Source organism: Neovison vison, chromosome 12, assembly GCF_020171115.1.
Source record: "Neovison vison isolate M4711 chromosome 12, ASM_NN_V1, whole genome shotgun sequence".
In the NCBI taxonomy this organism is placed as follows: Eukaryota; Metazoa; Chordata; class Mammalia; order Carnivora; family Mustelidae; genus Neogale; species Neogale vison.
In genome coordinates, this window is record NC_058102.1 from 143,258,538 (window position 1) to 143,282,173 (window position 23,636).

The 23,636-nt window shown below is 46.7% G+C and overlaps 1 protein-coding gene across 2 annotated transcripts in view; it reads left to right on the forward strand.

The window, feature by feature from the left end:
- Nucleotides 1–2,115: 2,115 nt before the first annotated feature.
- The window catches only part of IL15RA (interleukin 15 receptor subunit alpha), a 28,860-nt gene continuing 7,339 nt past the window's right edge, over nucleotides 2,116–23,636 (forward strand). The window contains exons 1-6 of one of the 2 annotated variants that reach the window (XM_044228220.1): nucleotides 2,116–2,308; nucleotides 6,346–6,438; nucleotides 8,588–8,782; nucleotides 10,366–10,398; nucleotides 16,838–16,910; nucleotides 19,496–20,372. In XM_044228220.1, coding sequence (XP_044084155.1) covers nucleotides 2,134–2,308; nucleotides 6,346–6,438; nucleotides 8,588–8,782; nucleotides 10,366–10,398; nucleotides 16,838–16,910; nucleotides 19,496–19,667 — 741 coding nt within the window. In that variant the 5' untranslated portion in view covers nucleotides 2,116–2,133 and the 3' untranslated portion in view covers nucleotides 19,668–20,372. Of the gene's footprint in view, nucleotides 2,309–6,345; nucleotides 6,439–8,587; nucleotides 8,783–10,365; nucleotides 10,399–16,837; nucleotides 16,911–19,495; nucleotides 20,373–23,636 lie in introns of those variants that run through there. The other variant, XM_044228219.1, reaches the window with a different exon arrangement.

Consider the following 23,636-nt stretch of genomic DNA (forward strand, 5'->3'; position numbering starts at 1 on the left):
TTCATGTAGCAGGCAACGTGGTATGGCCAAGGCACTGAACACCCCCACTCAGCAGGACTTTTCCCTCTCCTGTGCTGGCTCACCCAAGATTTCGGAGTTCCTGTGGCGGCGTCCTTTAAAATCTCCCATCCTGGGGCACCTGGGTGGCTCAGTGGGTTAAGTCTCTGCCTTCAGCTTAGGTCATGATCGCAGGGTCCTGGGAGCGAGCCCCGCATCAGGCTCTCTGCTCAGCAGGGGGCCTGCTTCCCCCCCCGCCCGCCTGCCTCTCTGCCTACTTGTGATCTCTGTCTGTCAAATAAATAAAATCTTAAAAAAAAAATATCTCCCATCCCCTGCCTTTCTATTATGCAGTATTTCATATATTTAAAACAGTGTATAACATACAGGCACAACTAATATTCTGCCGGCCTCCTCCATGTGGCCTTTCATCTGGGCCCAGTGGTCATGCCCCCCACCCCCCCCCGTCCCAATTATCACCCGCAACTGTTCTGACCGGTCAGCATCTGCTTGTTAGATACGAGAGAGAGCACAAGCAGGGAAGGGAGGGGAGACACAGAGGGAGAAGCAGGCTCCCAGCTGAGCCGAGAGCCCAATGTGGGGCTCGATCCCAGGACCCTGCGATCATGACCTGAGCCAAAGGCAGACGTTAACCAACTGAGCCACCCAGGTGCCCTTCGAAAGCATTTTTAACTGGTAAAACATCTGCACCATGCAAAATTCAGAAAGTATGAAAAGGCATTCAGTAACAAGTTTTTCACAGTGTATTCCCAGCTCCCTCACCTCCTGTGTTAATGGCCTCTTGCGTCCTTCCAGAGATGTTATGTATAGACAAACACTGTGTACAGGATCCATTTCTTCTTTCTTCACTGAGTATACCATGTAAAACATAGGGTTCTGTCCCTTTTCTTCCTAACTTAACTGTGCATCTTGGAGATCTTTCCACTCCGGTGCACAGAGAGGTTTCTTCCTCTATGTAAAAAGCTGGTGGTACTTCTTTGCAGGGGTAGCTGTACTGTAATTTACTGAATTTTTCTCCACTGACCACATACAAGGTAATTTACAGGTACTGGCTATTGTGATTGTACTGGCTATTACTTTGTGCTCTCTCCATAAATACACCAGTGTATCCGTAAGGTAAATTCCTAGAAATGAAATTGCTGGGGCAAAGGGCACATGCAAAATAAGCATCATTGTCTGAACAACTCTTTCTCCAACACCTTCGCTTGCCAGCTATTGTACAAGGCTCAGAGAATCCAATGTTGGGCGAGACAGATGTGGTCCCCGCCCTCCACTGCTCAAAGTGCCAATGATGGGACACAGCCACCGCGGCATCTCCTTGTCTTCAAACGCAACCACGAGAGTGGCTGGCTGTGCAGGGAGAGAACACAGAGCTATGGGACCTGGCTGACTGGGTGGGGAGGGGAGGGGAGGGAAGGCTTTCCTGAGCAAGTCATGTTCACGTTCGGAAGGATGACAGGAGATGGGCTGGGGAGAGCAGTGGGCATGGTGAGCGGCACAGGTGGCGGGGAGGGGGGCACTGAAGACCAGAGTGACCAGGGGAAGAGTAGCTGGGGGGCGGGGGCAGGTCCAGCAGAGCCTTGAAGACTTCTTGAGGATTTTAGCTTTTATGCTAAGAGCAGCAGGCAACCAGGAAGGAGTGAGTCATCCAGGGCACATTTCTGAAGATGACCGGCTGTATTACGGAAGTAAATCAAAGGCTTTGGGGAGAACAGGCAGGGAGACCAATTCAAAGGCTACTGCTGCTTTCAGGCAAGAGAGCGCAGAAGCCGGGCTGGAGGGCGCCAAAGAGATAGAGATGGTGAGAGACTGATGGGGAGGGAAGGGAAGGGAGAGGCATTTCCACGGATGGCTGCACAGTCCCTAGCTGTGTTGGATGGTGAGCACTTAAGATAAGGCTCCTAGAAGGCTTCTAAATGATGAGACCTTACTGAACATTTTCCACATGCTTAGAATCTGGGGTGTATCCTAAGGGGCACCTCACAAAGCCAGACCCTGGCTACAAAGGCACCGAGTGCCACCCAGGTTGCCCTGGAGAGCGCCTTCTGAACGAGCTGAGATGTGCTGATCCCCCGTCTTATCTGCACCCTTGCAGGCGTCACGTGCCCTCCTCCCATGTCGGTCGAACATGCAGACATCCGGGTCAAGAGTTACAGCCTGAAATCCAGGGAGCGGTACACGTGTAACTCCGGCTTCAAGCGTAAAGCAGGAACATCCAGCCTGACAGAATGCGTGTTAAACGAGACCACGAACATTGCCCACTGGACAATTCCCAATCTCAAGTGCATCAGTAAGTAGCTATCCCTGAAAATCTCTCCGTGCCCCTTCCCAAAGCCACACAGAGCCCAGCTGTAGTGTGGGAAGCCCAGTAAGCCCATCTCTGGGGGACAAGATATTTGTGTTAAGGTCTGAAACTAAACAGACCTCTAAACAACTCGAAATATTGTGTAGCCTCTAAACAACATCCCTGGGAGCTGGACATACATAGGCTTTAGGGTCACACCATTTTGGCTTCCTTGAGCAAGGGTCTGACCATCTTGGATGTCTCTGTCCCTCATCTAGAAAATGAACCCAACATGAACACTGTGTAAAGTGAAACCTGGTCAATATTAAGTCCAGCCATTCCTCATTTTGTTGCATTTTGCTTTATTGTACTTTACAGATAATTGTGTTTTTTTATGAATTGAAGGTCGGTGGCAATCCTGCCTCATGCAAGTCTACATATGCCATTTTCCCAATAGTATTTGCTCACTTTGTATCTCTGTGTCACATTTTAGTAATTCTCACAGCATTTAAAACTTTCTCATATTTGTTGTGGAAACTTGGATCAGTGACCTTTGATGTTACTGCTGTCATTCCCTTAGGGTACCACAAACCCACATAAAACGGTTAATTGAATCAATGGATGTTGTATGGCTGTCCCCCTGTCTCTCTCTCTCTCCTCAGACCTCCCTATCCCCTGAGACAGAACAATATTGAAATTGGGCTAATTCATAGCCTTATGATGGCTTCTAAAGGTTCGTGTGAAAGGAAGAATCACATCTTCCTCTTCAAATCAAAACTAGGAATGATTAGGTTAGTGAAAAAAGCACATCAAGCCAAGATAGGCCAAAAATGGGCCTCTTATGCCAAGTTATGACTGCAAAGGAAAAGTCCTTGAAGAAAATTGAAGGTGCTACTCTAGAGAAAACACAAAAGGTAAGTAAGCAAAACAGACTTGTTGGTGATATGGAGAAAGTTTGAGTGGTTGGATGGAAGATCAAACCAGCCTCGACACTCCCACAGGCCAATGCCTCATCCAGAGCAAGGCCCTCTTCTCAATACCACGAAGGCGGAGAGAGGTGGGGAGATGCAGAAGAAACTCTTGAAGCTCATGGGGGTTGGCTCATGCACTGCAAGGAAAGAAGCCATCTCCATAACATGAGTGCAAAGTGAAATAGTCAGTTGTCCAGAAGATCTGGCTAAGGTAATTGGTAAAAGTTGCTACACTAAACAACAGATCCTCAATGTAGACAAAACAGCCTTCGTGTGGAAGAAGAGCCCATCTAGGACTTTCCCAGATGGAGAAGAGAAGTCAGTGCCTGACTCAGAGGACTCAAAAAAAGAGCTGACTGCCTTGTTAGGGGCTAATGCAGCTGTTGACTTTAAGCTGAAGCCAGGACTCACTGACCATTCAGAAAATCCCAGGAACCTTAAGAATGATGCCAAATCTACTCTGCCTGTGCCCTGTGAAGGGAGCAACAAAGCCTGGATGACAGCATATCTGTTTACAGCATGGTTTACTGAATATTTTAAGGCCACTGTTGAGAACCACTGCTCAGAAAAAAGGGTTCCTTTCAAAATATGGCTGCTCACTGACAATGCACCTGGTCACCCAAGAACTCCGATGGAGATGAAAACGAAATTAATATTGTTCTCATGCCCGCTAATAGAATATCCCTTCTGCAGTCCCTGGATCAAGGAGTCATTCCAACTTTCAGGTCTTCGTATTTAAGAAATACATCCCATAAGGCTATGGTTGCCAGAGAGAGTGATTCTTCTGATGGATCTGATGGATCTGATTCTTCTGATGGATCTGGGCAAAGTAAATGAAGAACCTTCTGGAAAGGAGTCACCATTCCAGATGCCATTAAGAGCATTCATGATTCATGGGAAGACGTCAAAATACACACCTTCACAGGAGTTTTGGAGAAGTTGATTCCAGCCCTCATGGGTGACTTTGAGGGGCTCAAGGCTTCCGTGGAGCAAGTCACTGCAGAGGAGGCGGAAACAGCCAGAGACCCAGAATTAGAAGTGGAGCCGGAGGATGGGACTGAACCGCTGTGATCTCATGATCAAACTCAAGCAGATGAGGAGTTGCTTCTTACGGACAAGCAAAGAAAGTGGGTTCTTGAGATGGAATCTACTCCTGGTTAAGTTAACAACAAAGGATTTAGGATATTACATGAACTCAGGTGATAAAGCAGAGTTGAGAAGGCAGACTCCAATTTTGAAAGAAGTCCTGCTGTGGATGAAATGCTATCAAACAGCACCACCTGCTCCACAGAAATCATTCATGAAAGGATCAGTCACTGCAACAAACTTCATCAGTGTCATATTTTAAGGAATTGTCCCAGTTACCCCCAGCTTCAGCAGCCTCTCCCCTCATCAGGCAGCGGCCATCAATATCGAGGCAAGACCCTCCACCAGCAAAGATTATGATTCACTGAAAGCTCAAATGATGGTTCGCGTTTTTTAGCAGTATTTTTAAATTAGGGTATATATATTGATTTTTTTAGACACAAGGCTATTGCCCACTTCATAGACTACAGTATGGTACAAACATAACTTTTCTATGCACTGGGAAATAAAAATATTCATTCGACTTGCTTTATTGCCACATTTACTTTATTGTGGTGGTCTAGAACTGAACGCACAATATCTCTGAAGTATGCCTTTAAGATTATGGTAGCAAGAATTTGGCTACAAAGGGTATGTGCTCACAGCATGCTTGCTTCCCAGAGAGCTTCCCAGTTTCTCCCTAGAAGACTGTATGGAAATTATTAGTGTTCTTTGTTGTTCTCTACAACGAAGGGGAATGGGGGCTACCTAACTTGGTCACCCATGTCTGGTGTCCAGCCAGCCCTCCAGAGCCCACGTGAGGGATGGTTTTCAGAATCTATTTTTTCTTTGAACCATCCACAACTGGATGACTATGTCAGAAGCCAGCAATCTTGGAGTGGAAGTCAATAGTTATTTCCAGGAATACTAAGCCCCTTAGTCTAGTAAAATAAAGATCAACTCTGGTTTATTGTATATTTGGTTCGGTCCAACTGCAAGCTAGATACTTTCTCATATATTTGAAAAGTCTCAACTCCTCACTGGGGAAGTGGACGAAAGGGGTTGTTCTAGAGCAAACTCACTCTGCTGTAAGATTCCTTGAAGAGCCAGACTTTCTCATTGATTTTGTGCACCTGTCTCCCACACCTGGATGACTTCATGCAGACATCAGAGGCAGGGCAAGGAAGAAGCCTTCTGTTTGTTGCAAAGGAATTGCTCAGGTGGGGAACATAGAGCCACATGACATCAAGTGGTATCGAAGTGATGAGCTAGCCAGGTGAGGACAGGTATGAGCAAAAACACTCTGGCAAAGACACACAGTGGACATCTTATTCTGTCCAGTCTGGACAACCACTGGTACCTGTAATCCAGGGGCAAAAATAAGGACTTTCCAGCAGCAGCAAAGTGACTGTTTCTTCAAAGTCCCAATTCCTTTGGGTGAATGAATCCAAAATAAAGAAGAGTTGGGGGCTCTGAACAAGTTGGGTGGCGGGGGTGGGGGGGAAGCAAGGGGGAGAGACCTTGGGTCATAGACTTTTAGAACCTAAAGACTGGAGATCTTTAGGTTTTGTGTAGCCCAAAGATTCTTCACCTTCTACCATTTATAACTCCCTCCATTACTTTTCCTAACCTCCTGTGCTTGGAATGCGTTTTTCCCCCCTTACAAAACAATGGAATGTACTGAGTAATCATTTATTTTCCCATGTAAAAGACAGTATCCTAAAACTGAGTTCATCTCATTGATATCTTTCTAACCGAAAATAACAAGACATTTGATGTGTGCAGTCTTTTCAAAAGGCTAGAAAAAGTTTGCTGTGTGTTTGCATTTGCATGGGAATTGCAGATTGGGAAACACTGTTTCTTACTTCTTGTGCTTCTGACCTATCCTGGGAAGCCAGATAGCTCTGTTTTAAATTTACATATTTTCTTTTTATTTACATATGGCTTTGAGGCACTCCAGGTTCCACGCCCAGGCTCATGAGTGCCATGTGGTTATCCTCTCTCTAGGAGACCCCTCCCTGACTCACCTAAGGCCGTCCTCCACAGAAGTGCCGGCAGGGGTGACCCCAGAGCCAAAGAGCACCTCCCTTTCTGGAAAAGGTAGGGATGTTGGAAACTTTTTAAGGACTCCCATTCCCTGTGACCACACGGGTCCCTCTGAGTCCCTCAGATTCTTGGACCACTGCTGGAGTTCCACAGCCAACTTAAGCAACAGAACCCACTTTTTATTAACATCAATATTAAATTTTACGTTAGCTTAATTTTCTCTTTTAAAAATCAAAGTTGCTTGATAGCTAGGTTTCAGTTGCACACAATTAATGATGACTCAAAATCCGCTCCAAATATGCCGGATCAGCCTCAGACGCACTTCCTCATCAACACTGGGGAGGATCTGCAGATTCGCCTGCCCTGCACGTTAGCCTGCCGACATTCATGGGAGCCAGCGGAAAACAGGGCATTCCTCCTCCAGAGACCAAGGATGTTCTTACTTGCTTGCTTACTGACTTAGTCAGCATATTTGCCTCAATTCCCTTATCTCTGTGCCCCACAGGGGCAATGGGGTGGGTCTCCAAGATGCCCACACATCCAACGGGCTGCTTCATAGCAGAGGAAGGCTGAGTTCAAGGAACTCATGTATTTTTCTTTTTAAAGAATTATTTACTTATTTATTTATTTGAGAGAGAAAAAGCTCCTGAGTGGGGGAGAGGCAGTGGGAGAGAGAATCAAGCAGACTCCATGCTGAGCAAAGAGCCCAGTGATGGGCTCCATCCCAGGACCCTGAGGTCACCACCTGGGCCAAAAATCAAGAGCCAGACACTTAAACCACCTGAGCCACCCAGCTGCCCCAAGACACTGGAGTCTTTTATAACTAACTGACCACGTGTGCCCTTTGCTCCAAGGAGAGGCGCTGTCTCCACACTCCAAGGCTATAGGAGCATCTTTGAAAAGACAGTCCCAGGCAGGGCTGCCAGTGCCTCTGCCAACAAGGTGTACAGAAGCATGAGAGACCCACGCAGAACTGTTCCCCCAACGGTCCCAACTGTGATCGCTCTGGTACAGACGCATTGGGCAACGCTGCCAACGTTACCCATTTCCAGGGTCTTAGCTAATCTTCTATCCCCATTTCCTCAGCACTGACCTCATGTTAAGAAAATTTGAAATCGTAGATGCTAATATCTTAGGACAGTGTGCCCTACATCCTAGAAAACCCTTACTTCACACTGACCTCCTGATCTTTTGTGTCCCATTATCCAGTGTGGCGCTTCCGCGCCCTGTCTTCCCCTTCCTGTGCAGTCACAGTCACCCTGCGGCCATGGGCTGCACTGCTCCCGCTCACCTTCCCTACGGCTCGGCTTCCGAACCGTGGACGCACACGGGGATCTCCCTGGAACTCTGGCGATCTGGGAAGTAGGGTTCTAGAAGCTCCCCAAGTAACTCTTAGGGAGCCAAAGCTGAGAACCAATACTGAAGGGGAGATGGCGAGGCCCGAAGGAGGTTTCCTCCTGCTTAGTGAGGTAGTTCGTTGACTACAGACAGGAAGATGTGGTCGAGCGCTGGCTACATTTAAGTTTGGGGTAATTCCAAAAGCCCTTTGACCCAAGTCACGGCTCGTTCACCAACTGATGAGAATGACCAAGTGGTCTCTCCAGCCTTGCCTTCGTGCATCGAACACTTGATCAGGTGAAAGTGTGCAGTCGGGATCTCGGGCGTGGGAGTGTCGTCTCTGACACGGGGTGACGTGGCCAGGGGCACGTGGGTAGAAATGCTCTGGCGGACCCTTCCTTCAAGTGTGCTAAGATTCGGTCAGGCCGAACCTCAGGCTTCCCCTTATTCCAGAAGTCGTGTGCAAACATGCAAAAAAAAATAAAGAAAACCAGCTCCCCGGATGTCTTTGGCAAATACAGTTACACTCGGGTTTTGAGAACAGCGTCTCACGGCGCCTCCGGAGCCTTCTCTACGACACAAGCCCGGATCTACTCAAACCCGTGGCGTCTTTAACTCAGGTGCACCACGATAAACAGCTGTAGAGCCTCTAGCATTCTGCAAAGTCCTGTGGCCATTCCAGGAGGATGAATAGGTTTTACCCACACAAGGGATTTTTCCCAAAAAGCCACGGAGGAGTGCACTGGGGGAGGGCTGGCCCATGAAGGACTTCACTAGAGCAAGTATTAAGCCCACTCTCTTCTGGAGCTGAGCAGAGACTCGATTCTAAACATTTATGTTCTCCATATCTTGCACTTTCCTACAGAACCCGCTTTCACTTCCAAGTCAGACACCACAGTGGCCACGAAGTCCACTATGGTGCCGGGCTCCAGGCCGACGCCATCAAAGCCTCCTGCTGCAGGAACCACAGGGCCGATCAGTCAGGAGCCCTCCCAAGCCCCACCTCAGACAACGGCAAAGGCCTTGGAGCACACTCCCTCTGCCTCCCTGGAGACGCCAGGTTAGCACTGGCTTTGCGTGCACTAGAAGTCAGCCGGCCACGGGCTGCTTCTGAGAGGCGGGTGGAGACCTGGAGGGCGCGGACTGCATGGCTTTATACCATCGGATCCAAAGTCCAGACGACTCAGTTAACCCTCTGCCTGCTGCTCTGCTCTCTAACCTCTGTGCTCTGCCCTGGCTCCGCCCAGCTGGAAAAGAAAGTCCATCTCCCGGATGGGACAAGTCTCACCGTCTTGACCTACATGGCAGAGGCTTTGCCAATCTGAGTAGTACCTGCTTCCTCCCAGTATGGGGGGGACAGCGGAAGCCTTCTGCAATCTGGAGTCACAATCTGTGGGATGGAGAAGCTCTCGGTAATCCGCATCTTCCCGAAAGGCCTATCGGATTCTTTGTGGCGTGTTTTTCTCTACTGCGATACGACTGATCTATCGCCCATGCTGTACCTTTCATCCCCGTGCCTCGATCATCCCGTCCCTGGAAGCCTGGACCTCCCACCCTCCTTCCCCCGTTTTGCCCATCCTCCCACTCCCCTTCCCTCTCGGGCTGTCTCACTTTGTTCTCTGCGTTTCTGGGTCTGTTTCTGCTTTTGTCTGTTTGTTCATCGATTTCATATTTTAGATTCCACATCTAAGTGAAATCATGTGGCATTTGTCTCTCTCTGTTGGACTCATTTCACTTCACATAATACACTCTGTGTCCATCCATTGTTATCTCAAAGGGCAAGACTTCATTCTTTCTTGTGGCTGAGTAATACTGTGTACAGACTCACCACATCTTTACCCGTTCACCTCCCGATGTCCACCTGGGCTGCTCCCATGTCTTGCCCACTATAAATGATGCTGCCGTAAACATAGAGGGCACGTATCTGTTCAGATTAGTGTTTTTGTTTTCTTTGGGTAAGTACCCAGCGGAATTACTGAATCTATAGCTATTTCCATTTTTAGTGTTTTGAGGAGCCTCCATACTGTTTTCCTCAGCGGCTGCACCAGCTTGCACTCCCACCAATAGAGCACGAGGTTCCCTTTTCTCCACATCCTCCCTAACAATTGTTGTTTCTTGTCTTTTTGATTCTAGACATTCTCACAGGTGTAAGGTAATGAGTATCTCATTGTGGTTTTACATTTGCCTTTCCCTGATGTTTTGCGTGCCTGTTGGCCATCTGTGTGTCTTCTTTGGAAAAATGTCTATCTGGTCCTCTACCCATTTTTCATTGGATTATTTGCTTGTGTGTGTGTGTGTGTGTTCATGTGTGTTGAGTTGTATAAGTTCTTTATACATTTTGGATATTAACCCCTTATCAGATATGTCACTTGAAAATATCTTCTCCCATTTAGTAGGTCGCTTTTGTGTTTTGTTGATGGTTTCCTTCACTGTGCAAAGAAAGGGCATATTTGCTTCTTAAGCATGACCCAGCATCTAAATAAATTACCCTTGTTCTCTGCTAAAGGGAATTTGGTTTTGCCAACCATGAATCTCTCAAGGCTTTAGGATGGAAGCCAAACTGCCCAAAATTCTTCCTGCTTAATGAGAAATTAATGCCTTTAGGACTACAGCAATAACTGAGCTGTAATCTCTTCTCTGCAGGTACATATTCATACCATTCTGAAGCTATGACTGGTAAGTATGCTTGTTTGTTTGTTTTCTTGTCCTAGCAGTGTTTATGCCCAGAGGACCCCCATTGCAGGGGGTGGGACTGTCCTGGTTTATGTGCTGCCCCAGCCTGGCCGCCAGCAGCATCCCCTTCCACTCTAAAAGGTGTCTTGGTTTAGGTAGTAAGTTCTAGGCTCCCCCTAACATGACTGCTTTTCTCACTGTTGGGAGCGCTTCGCTGTCAGGCTGCTGATGTGGGAACCAGAGAGCTGGCGCATCATAAAAGGGCCTCCTTCCACAAAGCCAGGCTAGGCTTGCATCCCACACTTACCAGAAAGCCACGAGCACAGACTGCTGTCATTGCAAGGATGCTGTCATTCTGTCATAAATTGCATTCGGCTTTCGCATGGTGTCAGCACGACACGCTTCATGCAAGACTGTCAGAGCTGTCAGTGGAACACACTTCTTACAGAAGATGCACACAACACTAAGGCTTGGAGAGAAGGTGAATGACCAGGAAGTGTGAGGAGGATTCGCAAGAATTAAAGAAAGAGAGGAAGAGAGGGGAGGAGAGAGGAAGGAAAGAGAAAGAAGGGAAAGAGAAACATAATCATAAGAAAGAATCTAAGACTTTGGTCTGATAAGTTTTCAATAAGCAAACAAAATAAAACAAAAAAACCACCATAACTTTGTACAGACAAAAATCATTTCTATTGTCTATTTACTAGTTTTCCTACTGGAGAATAACTCATTTTGTGGCTATATTTTATCTGCATCATGTGTCATCTAGGGGCGCCTGGGTGGCTCAGTCGGTTAAGTGTCTGACTGTTTAAGCTCAAGTCATGATCTCAGGGCCACGGGATGGAGCCCCACATCAGGCTTTGTGCAGAGCATGAAGCCTGCCCAACATTCTCTCCCTCTTCCTCTGCACCGCACCCTCCCCCCCCCCGCCCCCCCGCATGTGCATGTTCATGTTCTCGCGCTCTCTCGCTCTCTCTCTTAAAAAAAAAAAAAAGTCAACCAAGTGGGTTCGGTCATTTCAGCACCTAGTTGATTAGAATGGTTTTAAAATGATCAAAATGTATATGCAAAAGCAAGACATTAAAAAAAAAAAAGCCCCTCTGGCGAGTATTTTCATGGAGAAACTGTGGGATTTAATGACAAGGACACTGAAACTCTAATATGTTTATCACTTGAGAGGCAACAGCGAATACAGTAGCTGACCTAATTTTTCTCCTTATGTCGCATATTACATTCAGCTTTCTACAAAGCTTTGCATTTTTTATTCATTTTTTTGAATTGGTAATATGTGCACAGGGTTTAAAAATTACAAATTACATGGGATGCCTGGGTGGCTCAGTTGGTTAAGCAGCTGCCTTCGGCTCAGGTCATGATCCCAGCGTCCTGGGATCGAGTCCCACATCGGGCTCCTTGTTTGGCAGGGAGCCTGCTTCTCCCTCTGCCTCTGCCTGCCTCTTTGTCCGCCTGAGCTCACTCTTGCTCCTCTCTCTGACAAATAAATAAAATCTTAAAAAAAAAAATTACAAATTACAAAAAGATACAGAGCGAAAAGCCCCATCTCAGACTGAAAATCCGCTTGCAGGCAGAAAGCAACCTCTTACCGGATTTCTGTGTATCCTTTCAGAGTCAAGCAGCAAACAGCTCACAGAGGACACATGACGCTAGAGGGATTGTGTTTTCACTGCTTTGTACCTTGTTCATTTTCACCTAGTGGTATCTCTTGTAAATCTTTCCTTATTGATACATTAAAACCACTTTGTTCTTTAAAACAGCTACAAAATATCCTACCAGATGGATTTGCCACAATTTATGTAACCCCCTCTTTGGACATGTGACTCTTTACATTCTGTGTAAACATACAAACATACAGACTATGTTCCAGTGATTAGCTGGAAAACCCATCATTTTGTTATGTGCAAGTATATCTGTAGGATAAAATTCTCCACCTAAAATCTGGAGGGCCACATTTTCTAAATAGATTTAAACAACGACTTTATTATTTTTTTTTAAGATTTTATTTATTTATTTGACAGAGAGAGATCACAAGTAGGCAGAGAGGCAGGCAGAGAGACATAGGAGGAAGCAGGCTCCCTGCTGAGCAGAGAGCCCGATGCGGGACTCGATCCCAGGACCCTGAGATCATGACCCGAGCCGAGGGCAGCGGCTTAACCCACTGAGCCACCCAGGCGCCCTAAACAACGACTTTATTATGGGATATCATCTTATCATGTTTCTCCAGTTCATAACTTTCTCTAGATTAAAATGTCAAAACTCCCAAATTCTAAAGTATGATGTCATAAACATTAACTCAACACCTGCAGTAGGCAAAGATAGTTCTGTGCAAGAAACTAGAAATACGAAGATTAAAAAAACAAATGAAAAACTTTAAATCTTTCCTATTACATAAATAAGATTTCCTTCCTCCATGGTGCTTCAAGGTAAACATGTTAGCACCCACCTTAAAAGACCGATCAAGTCATTATTAGCAAAGAAATAAAAAATAAAGATGAGTTATATTTCATTAGGTGTTATTTTAAGTTTTATCAGCGAGGAAGGTGTAAACTGAAATTAAAATCATGCTCGTTGTCTACAAACACTTAGTGATGGTGTCTGCCAACGATGTCACAACAGTCCCGGCTACCTGAGACCCAAGAGTTTGCCCCTGTTGGGTACAAGCAGCAGAGACACTGGCTGGCTCCTCGGCCATCTGCAGGTGCTGCCGTTTCTGCGTAAATAAGCAATCAGTGGACCATGTTTGTAAGCAAATATAGATACTTTACCATAGTGATCACTCAGCAAATGTTAATTAACAATATTTTCATCAGCCCATTGATAACTACTGATGTAATTTCTTAAAATGAGTCACATGAATGATTATCGCAACTTCTAAAAGTTTGGTTTTTTTTTTTGGTTCAACAGAAAATGGTATATAGTAGATGCTCAATAAATAGTAAACAAGTATGCGAATGAATACATCAATTTGGGGACTTCAACATTTTGATAAAGGTTTAGGAAGTGTGATTCATCATTTCGGTGTCTTCAGTATCTACAGGCTCGCTTGGCAGCCTTTTTTTTCTTGAAGATTTTATTTATTTATTTTAGAGAGCGAGAGCATGAGCAGGGGGAGGGACAGAGAGGGGAGGGAGAGGGAAAGAATCGGAAGCAGACTCCCACAGAGTGCAGAGCCCCATACAGGGCTCGAACTCATGACCCTGAGATCATGACCCGAGCCAAAACCAAGAGTCAGATGCCTAACCAACCAAGCCACCCAGTGCCCCTGGCAACCCCTTTAATCAATAATCTCATTCCGCGATTCCAATATCCACTCTCTGATCTTTGACTAGGCTAGGCTACTCCTGAGGACTCCTGGCTGTAAAGTAAAAGGCCAGAAGGTCACCTATGACAGTGTTTACATTGCCATGTTCATTTAAGACACTAGGAAAGGAAAGTTAATTCTTCAAACTGTGTCATACTTCTCATCTTTCATATCTGAAATGAATTCGCTGCAGTTGATATGCTCAGTCTTTAATAGGAGTGAGCTCTATGTTATATCATTCATCTGTTTATTCAATAGATTGAGTTCTCACTGTGGGCCAGGTTGGTTCTAAATTGCAACAAAACAAAGATTTCTCATTGAGAAGCTAACAGCACATCAAATGTACTTTAACTTATGGACTGTGAATGGTTTCGTTCAACCAGTTAGGTATTTACCAAGTACCTACTCAGAACCCAGCACTTACGATGTGCTTAGTGCTGTAAGAGACAGACGAGAAACACTGCCCAGAAACAGCAATACTCTTGCTTCAAAACCGATTTCATCAGAGGCAGGCGCTCCGGCACTCAGAAACAGCACTGCCTGGCTGACCTAGTTACAGGTACTGCTAAGAAATGATCACCAACCCCCACCCAACTCCACCCCCGCCGCCAAGTTCTCAGAGGACCTTTTCATCTTTCACACTGAACAGTGGCCACTGGCTGACTTGGCCATGTTCTTTGCTTTAGACCCAACACATACGGCGGGTTGAAGTCAAGGTGGGGAGCTACTGGCCTTTCTCACCCTCCTGAACAATAATCCATTTTTTCTCCTTTCTCCCCCCAGACTAGAATCCTCCTCTGTTCTCCTCTGGCTCACCAAACCTCTCTCTCTTCCTCCTTCTCCAACCCACACCTCCCCTGGGAAACACAAAGGGGTGGGGAACCTGCCAGTTGATTTGTTCAGCTGGCATCTTAGTGATTTTGGTTTCAGTGTCTTTAACTCAGTTTGCCTGGAGGTAATGGAGGAAGAGGCCAAGGTATGAGTTCGTCCCTGGGTTCAAAGTTCTCCGTCACATTATTGGCTCAGGAACCCTCCTCTCTCTGGAGTCGGGAGCCTGCAGGCTTGGTTCTCATTCAGGAGAAACAGGAAGAGGCATTATGAAAGCAAAACTATAGTTGACACGAACGTCCTTTTCCAATAAATCCCTCCAAGGACAGTAAACGCATGCCAAGCTGATTAGTCAATGGAAGAGACTGTTTACCCAAGGGTACACCATTCCCAGAATACCAGAAGTATTTCTGGTTTTTAGTCACAATGATCACTAATGTTAAGTCTGAAAACTCAAAAACTTTCTTCCCTAATTTGCCATGCTTCCTTGTTATTTCCTTTGGGACTTTTCTATTCGTGTTTATATTTTCTTAGGCACAGGTAGTTTCGTCTTGACAACTCTACTCTTTCCTCTGGTGACAGGACCACTTGAAAAATATCAGGGAAAAAGCAAATGTTCTAAAAGAGAAAATAAGGATTATCTACAAGCCCACCATTACTTAATACATTGGTATCTATTCTTCAAGGCTGCCCTGTGCTACAGACACACACATGGCTTACTAGAGATTATTTTTTGGTTCATGTTTATCTCAGTCAGTTTTTTTTTTTTTCACTTAAGATATGGGAGACATCTGTCTGTGGTAATATAGATTCATTTTATAATTTTAAAAAGTTGGATGATAGTCCAGTGTATGGGCAGACTACAGTTTAATTAATTTTCTATTAATAAGAGATTGAGATTAATATTTTAAGAATTGTTTGAAACAATACTTCCATGAAAACGCCTGGTGTATTTGCCCATTTCTTTGGAATCAACCCCTAGAAGTGGGACTAGAGAGTCAATGGGTGTGGTCTTCGCGGAAGCTGAGAAAAACTGTACCACAGTCCGACCCCAGCCCCCAGAGGTTCAGGGTCCTCCTCTCTCGTGTAGAGCAGGTGGCTGTTTATCTGCAAGGGGATTTCACAATAGGGAGGCAAATTGGCCAACTCTGCCGGGAGCTCATTAGGATGCAAATGTTTTCGAAATAGGTTCACCCTGCCTGCAGGCTAGCCCTCTGGCTTCCCCCGCAGAGATCGCAAGCTTCCCTGTCTAATCTCCAATGCCCTGCAGCTGCTGGCCTCCTACATGCAAGTACTCCTTCCAGGCTGTTCCTTTCTTCCTTTTTTTTTTTTTTTTTTTTTTTTTAAAGATTTTATTTATTTGACAGAAGGAGAGAGAGAGAGATCACAAATAGGCGGAGAGAGGGGGAAATGGCTCCCTGCTGAGCAGAGAGCCGGATGCGGATGCGGGGCTCCATCCCAGGACCCCGAGACCATGACCTCAGCTGAAGGCAGAGGCTTCACCCACTGAGCCGCCCAGGCGCCCCAGGCTGTTCCTTTCAACTGAACCCAAACAAAATCTCTCCCCTCTCCTACGCCACGCCGCCTTACTCTTATCCCTACCTCCTTTCGCCTCCTCTCGCTTCTTACCACCCTTCCTCCGCCATAAAAAGTTGCCAGTAAAAAACCAATAATGATGGGGATGCCTGGGTGGCTCAGTCGGTTAGGTGTCCTACCCTTGATCTCAGCTAAGGTCTTGATCTCAGAGTCATAAGTTCAAGCCCTGCATGGGGCTCCATGCTGGGCATGAAGCCTACTTAAAACAAAACAAAAAAGATGAAATTGGAAGAAACATGGCACCGAATGCTATTGTTTCTCAATCGAGAGTCTGTGAAGTTGAAGGAAACGGGGAGGCTGACCCACGGACAACTATTTTCTGAGTCTGGATTTAGCAGCGGACCTGGTTTCCCATCCACATACTCCCAACCCCAGCCGGTGAACTCCGAGGCCTTTACTTTCCCCTCCTGTCCCGTCCCCGTGTCACCCTGGCCAGGAAGGATGGATTGGGAGGGGGGATGTGGTGTGACCTGAAAGGGGATGGTCTGAACTGGCGGTAGGGGTGGAGAAGAACGAGCTTTCTGCCCAGAAGTAGTGAGTGGGGCTGTGTGGATCTCCAGAAATGTTAGTAACAGTCCGCTGGCTGCGAGGGCCTGTGGATCGCTCGGCAAGACTGTCAGCTGTGAAGAGTTTTCAGATTCTTAGACATTCTCACTCCTGCTGCTGGGACTCTCCACGTGACAGCTCAGTTCTGTTCTCTTGCAGCGGTGATGGGGAGCGTACTCCCCGTGGTCTGTGTAGTGCTGGTGGTAATTCTGGTCTGTTACCGAAAATCGAGGTGAGTAGCCGAGAATCACATTGCATGGGAGTCAGCCTTCCTTCCCAGAAAAGAGCATCGTCATGATGCCGCTGTCCCATCGAAGCAAGATGCTCTTCCCTGGCTTCTGAGGCTGGCTGTCAGGCTCGCCCACTCCTGTACTGACCAAAGGGAGAGCTGGCCCTGGGAGGCCCTCCAAGGCCACCCCTGGAGACAGGGCAGCCAGAACCTAACTGGTGGCAAGGGGCTGCTCTACATCAAGGAAAGAAAAGAATGAACCAAATTGTCTTTCCTTTTCAGAAGGAAAGAACCTACCCAATAACCAATCTGATGGAAATGCAATTGCTACAGTACAGCCATGAATATATTTTCTTGAACGTACTCATTAAAGATAGGGATACTTTCTTATTTATGCACTCATTAAATGTCAGCCTGACTTTTGTCTTTCTAATGGTTGAAATTCTTCCTTCATCATTGGTGATGAGAAGACCGTTTCCACCACTTGCTAAAATTTCAGTTTTTGTTATTTTTCTAACCTTGAGGCATTTTTATCATTTTCATTAAAGCCTTAAATGACATATTAGCCTTAATTTCATGCTTGTACCAATTAGAAACCAGTAACCAGCATTCTGTGTTCATATGGCTGTTCCAGATCCGTTCTCAGCATTGTACAATGAACAGCAGAAATCCGATTTGTTGAAACAAAACTTTTAGTTGCTAGTTATAAAGAAGGTTTTTCTAAATATACCAGTATAAGGATGATACCCTTCTTCAAGCCTCGCTTTGGCAAAAGAAATGTTCCATGAAATGCCACTGTGAAGCCGAAATGAAAGAGTCATCTAAAAATTCACATCCATCTTTGGAAAGCTGTTACTACTGTCCCAACTGAAAGACATGCTATAAACCTCATAGATCATTTAGAAACAAACACACTAAGATTGATGTGTGACTTGAAAATCTATCAAAACAGTCCCCCAAAGGCTAAAATGTTGGCAAAATTTAAAAATGGCTTTTATAAGAACTTTCAAAGTGTCCTTTTAACTAAATTTCCACATGAGATGCTATATTTGGAGTTATGTTCTTAAGAGATTATAGTGACTATATCGATGTTAAAAAAACGCACACCATCTTTCTTAAGCATGAGATGTTAAAAGTAGAATCTTACAAGACTTTGTAAATCTGGTATGTTTGGCCAATAAATATGCTGATAAGATGAAAACAACAATATTCACTGACAATAGTAAAGAAATATTGATAAATATATCTTTAAGAATTCGTAAACCTGAAAAGCAGTACTTGGTCATTTGGTGAATCGATTCTTTGCTGTAAACTTCTTTTTTACAGATGGGTTATGAGGTAGGTTGGTCATTCAACAGATTGGCTTTCAGCGAATCATTTTCAGTACACTGGCCTAGAGTCCTGACTATAGCTTAGCTCTCCCTCCACAGAGCTCAACGCGTTTACATACTTGGTAACTGAAGGGGGCTGACACCAAGGAGCCTATTAGTTTCAGGTGTAAATCCCACTGATTCAGCATTTTCATGCATCACGAAATGATCCCCATGAGAAGGCTAATTACTGCCAGATGCCACACAACGTTAATACACCATGACCGACTATATTCCCTGTGCCGTACATGACGTAGTTATTTTGCAACCAGAAGTTTGTGCCTCTGAATCCCCTCCCCCATTTCACCTGCCCCCCAGCCCCGCCCCTCTAGCAATCACCAGTTTGTTCTCTGTATGGCTTGTTTTGTTTGTTCATTTTCTTTTTTTTTAGTTCCACAAATGAGTGAGATCATATGCTATCTGTCTTTCTCTGTCTGACTTATTTAACTTAGCACTCTACCCTCTAGGTCAATTCATGTTGTTGCAAGTGGCAAGATCTCATTATTTTTTATGGCTGAGTAATATTCTATCTTGTATCTATACATCTTTTTTTAATCCATTTCTCTATCGATGGACACTTCGTTTGCTTCCACATCTCGGCTGGGGCAAATAACTCTGCAGTGAACATGGGAAGCAGCTCTCTCTTCCAATTGGTGTTTTTGTTTTCTTTGGCTTCAAAGCATTTACTTTGAAATGTCTTAAAGAGTTGTCTGTCCTCAAGAGGTAGATGACAAAACCCACGGAAGAAACTGCCGACCCAGATACTCGGGGTCTAAAAGCACGAATCCTTCAGTGACAGGGAGACACGTGGAATTAAGATGTTCTGCCTTCACCACCTTGGTTGCTCAGGGACTGGTTTCTTTAAACACATACCAGGTACCAAGAACTGTTTTAAAAGCTTTGTGCCCATTGCATCCTTTTTAGCAAGATGATCGTGTCTGGCTTTGCCGGGATCCCGGTTACTCTCTCCTTTTTGTTCCTGCCATCTGAACTACTGCTTTTTAGCAGAGGACTGGAAAAAAGAGGGTATGCTGCTCCGACAGCACAGGGAATCTCTGACGGATTAGTGGCTTAAAATACCAAAGTAAGATTTCAATGCCAGCCCTGAATGGAGGTGAGCTAGGCTTTCCCCATCTGAGTGTTCAACAGGAACCGTCTGTTCACTCGTGTTGAGGGCGACCCTCTCTTTTCAAAACCTGTGAATGATCTGCTTTACAGGCACACTGCGCAGACACCCAGTGTTGAAATGGAAAGCATGGAAGAGATGCCAATGAATAGGGGAACCAATGGCAGAGTGGAGGACGCAGAAAACTACCCACACGACCTAGGACACTCCAGGGAGAGACTGAGGGCAGCAGAGGCTGGAGCGAAGGCACCGACCCTGCCCTAGCCAAAGAGGACCTGGAAATGACTCAAGATCTTGGGAGAGAGCCCGTCGGGATGATAAGGCAGATGTCTCGGCGTCATTGTATCGATGGCTCCCAGGTGAGACACCTCCTGGGCTGTCCAGTCTCAGGATGGATGCTCAGGACCCTCCCGGCCCAGCCTCGGGTGCAGGGCTGACTTCCTCAGATCCCAGCAGCTGAAGCTCTCCTGGCAGTGGCTGAAAGCCTCGGCTTTCCTTTTATTTCATGTGACATTTATGCAGGATAGCTTAGCAGCCTGACTATTCTGCCCCTCATCCGGACTTGAAGTTTACAGAGAAAAGAAAAATGCCTGAGACGCTAAGACAGTTAGGTCCCTCGTGCTGGCTTAAGGAATGTCTACAAGGATGACAAGAGCGTTGGCAGCTCCAAAACGCTATCCCCCTATGGAGGTGCGAGCATGAACTGGAAGGAAGCAGGTATTGTGCTGCGTGAATCCACTCGATGTAAGGATCCAGAAGGAAGGACATGGAACGTGGGGACATTTCCCATGTATATGCATTTCTATTTATACTCCCTATCCATTATATCTACATATTTTATGTAACTGTTATTTTGAAACTCTGCCTTGTATAAACAAAATATCTATTTTCAATACAAAAAAAAAATTTACTGAATCACTGAGAAGAAATGTGCCACAAATAAACGAGAAGAAAGAGTGGGAATGCAGAGTCCCAAATGGTTGAGTTTGGCTTTTTTTCCTAAAAGGAGAAAAATAATTTAAAAAATAAAAAAATAAAATAAAAACCTTCCCTAAAACTGGATCCGATCACAGGTTTGGAGAATCTCTCATAAGATTTCCCCGTGAGAAGCAACAGGTGGCAGGGTATGGCCCAGGGTACCTCGCACACACACTGTCTCTTTCCCTGCACTGTTCTTTCTTTTTTTAATTAACATTTATTTACTAAATCGGGGCCTCATCCCACCTTCTCATTTTACAGATGAGGAAGCTGAGGTTTCTGGAGGTTGACTTGCCCAAGGTCACACGGCTCAGTTAGTGCGAGGCTGGGCAACACTTAGGAAGGGCGATGGGGCAGGAGAGGCGCAGCCCCAGCCAGAACCCAGCCGGGGGCGGCGGGATGGTCAGGCCACCTTCACAGGCCTGTGGAAAGTGGGACCCCGGCTCGGCGACCATCCACGGGTCGCCAGCAGGCTCAGCTCGCCAAGGGCCATTCCCTACTAACTTCTTCACATCATCAATCTCTACGGTTTCACCAAAATTGAAGGAAGGGTACGAATTTCCTGCAGCCGGTGTTGGGCGTTTAGCACGACGCCCACTTTCCCTGCCTGCAAATTCTTGCCCAACGAGAGGAAACTCATTGCTGACACATGAGCGGAGCCGCTCTATTTGTGGGTTTAATCACTCCACTATCCTGAACCTGCCTGATGAGCTAAATGTTTTGCTTCTCTCTTCAGCTGTTTGCTCCTACGTTTCTTGAGTTTACCATTAACTGGATCCATTTTGTTTGTTATAAGTTTTAAAAGTTTGACCCTTGTGATTTCCAAAACTAATCTCACAGAAGACACAACTCGGCACACACACACACACACACACACACACACACACACACACACACACAAATGCATCCAGTAAAACCAGAACTTTGCAAGGCTTCTCCTGGGTATCAAAGTGTTAAGTCACAGGGGTACTTCACAGACTCGGGCTTCTGGTTCACCATCATCTTTGGAAAACTAATATGACGACCTCGGGGCGGGGGGATGGCCCATTTCGGGGCTGCCTTGACAATTCCAAGCACTAGCTCGCATTTGGTCCCCATTTTATCTGAAAATAGTACTTGCTGATGCCAGAGGGTCTTGTTGGGGGAGGGGGGGACACAGGGACCAGAAGTGAGGAGGAGGGCGCGGAGACAGGGCCAAGCCACAGGGGGAAGGCGGGTGTGAGTTCCACGGGCAAGCGAGCAGCAGGCAGCGGGGGAGGCCCCCGGCTCCTGCTGCACCCCGGCCCCTTCCTAGTCCCTCCCGTCTCCCCGCTCTCAGGAGGCTGCACGCCAGAGTTTTCCCGAATCACCACCTTCCCCTCTCCTACCTGAGAGCCTCTGATTCTTCAGCCTGGGGCAGGGTCCTGCCGACTGAGCCGGAACGATGCTCCTTGCTCTAGTGATCTGCTGCTGCAGACCCCACCATGGAAACAGCAGCTTGAAACTCCACTGTGAGGGTCTCGGCGGGCCAGCGGGGCTCAGCCGGCGGCTGTGTCTGATCTGGCAGCAAACAGGTGCTGCGTTCAGGGCCGCTGGGCTGAGCCGGAAGGTGGGAGAAGGTTTCCCGGGCTCTTCCCATGGCTCCGCAGCCTCTGAGCGAGCCGGGGCTTCCCGACAGCATGGCGGCTCGGTCGCATCGGAAGAAACTGCCAGGCCCCTTGAAGGCTAGGGGAGGGACCGCCCCCTGTCACTTCTGTTGCATTTGATTGGTCAGCGCAAGTCCCCGGGCAGCCAGATACAAGGGGAGGGGAGCAACAAAAGGCATCAATGGAAACTATCTTTGGAGACTCTCTACCACAATACTTTCTGGGGCCATCAGAGAAACGTAATCTGGGCTCCGATCTTTGGCACTCGGTAAATGCCAATAAAGTCCCGACAGCTGAATGATCCAGGGGTGCCTGCGGGGGGGACTGGGTCCATCTTTTTATTTTTTTAGTGGAAGAGGATTTGAAAGTTCTTCAACGGATACACCTTAAGCCCGCATCTGTCAGCCGGCTGAGAGCTCCGTAATTCACACTGTTTTCTCCACTTTCGTTTCCCATCATCCGCAGCATTTGCCACAAAGAAAACGGATTGCTCTTTGTCTTTTTGGTCTGCTTTTTTCCTTGCCTCGTAAGTAACAATTATCATCTTCTTTTTCAATCTTTCGGACATTAGGAAAGGAGCAGACACCAAAGAGACGCATTTAAGGGTCTCTCCGTGTTTCTATCCATCCAATCCATTTTCTTCCTCAAGGAAGGACCTTTTACTCTTAGCCTCAGCATGTCGAGAATGTAACAGAGAATCCTGAGTTTGTTTTCCCACAAACCTATGCTCCTTGAAGACCAGGCCAGATTCAAACAGTACAGGAATTCAATGTGCAGCTATTTTCCTAGAACTTATAAAGTTACAACACTACCTTTATAGGGAATTCTGGTTCCTTTCTCCCCTGCGAGCCTGTCTGTAAATCCAGCCATTCCGCGCTCTCGTTATTTGTAGCTCCCCAGAATGCAGCATCCTTCTTCTCCCATTTTGGGGACCTACTGTGGCGCTGGATTGCCTCAGTGTCCCCTCACCTAGACAGGCAGATATCCCCTCTCCTGCTCCCAGCCGGGGTGGGGGACTGACCGGGGCCCGTCAGATACCCTCACGCAGTTAGAACCCAGAAGCTATGCGGTGGCTCTGGAATGAACGAATGCAACGGAACTGCTGCGGCAGCTCCCAGCAATGCTTCGAGACCATCGGAAGCTCGTCATACTGTTTCTGGGCTCTGGTTTGTCTCCGTCATCCACACCGAATCCTCCAACTTCCCACGATTCTGTGAGCTCCCAACATTCTTTCAGAACATTTTCTTTTTAGAACAGACCCAGTTTCCATTACTTGCCACTGAAAAGTTCCCAACTGGCAGGGAATCTGGAGCGAGGAGCGCATATTGCAAACGAGACAAGGAGGGAAATGGGGCCGCGCCGTGACAGTCTGAGACGGAGGGTGGAAGCAGTGACAGTCCGGCTAACACTCCGAGATGCGAACCCAGCAGCCGCGGCAGGCTGGGAATCGGTTCCCCGACGCCCACTGTGAGGGCCCAGCTCTGGGGGACAGCACTGCGCCATCCTAAAATACCACGGGTCAGGAAAGTGCAGGCCGTAGACGGCGGCTGCTGTTAACGGCAGTGAACAATTCAGAAAAGAGAGGAACAAGCCCAGCTCCTGAAGGGCTCCGTTCGAGCCGCAGATGGAA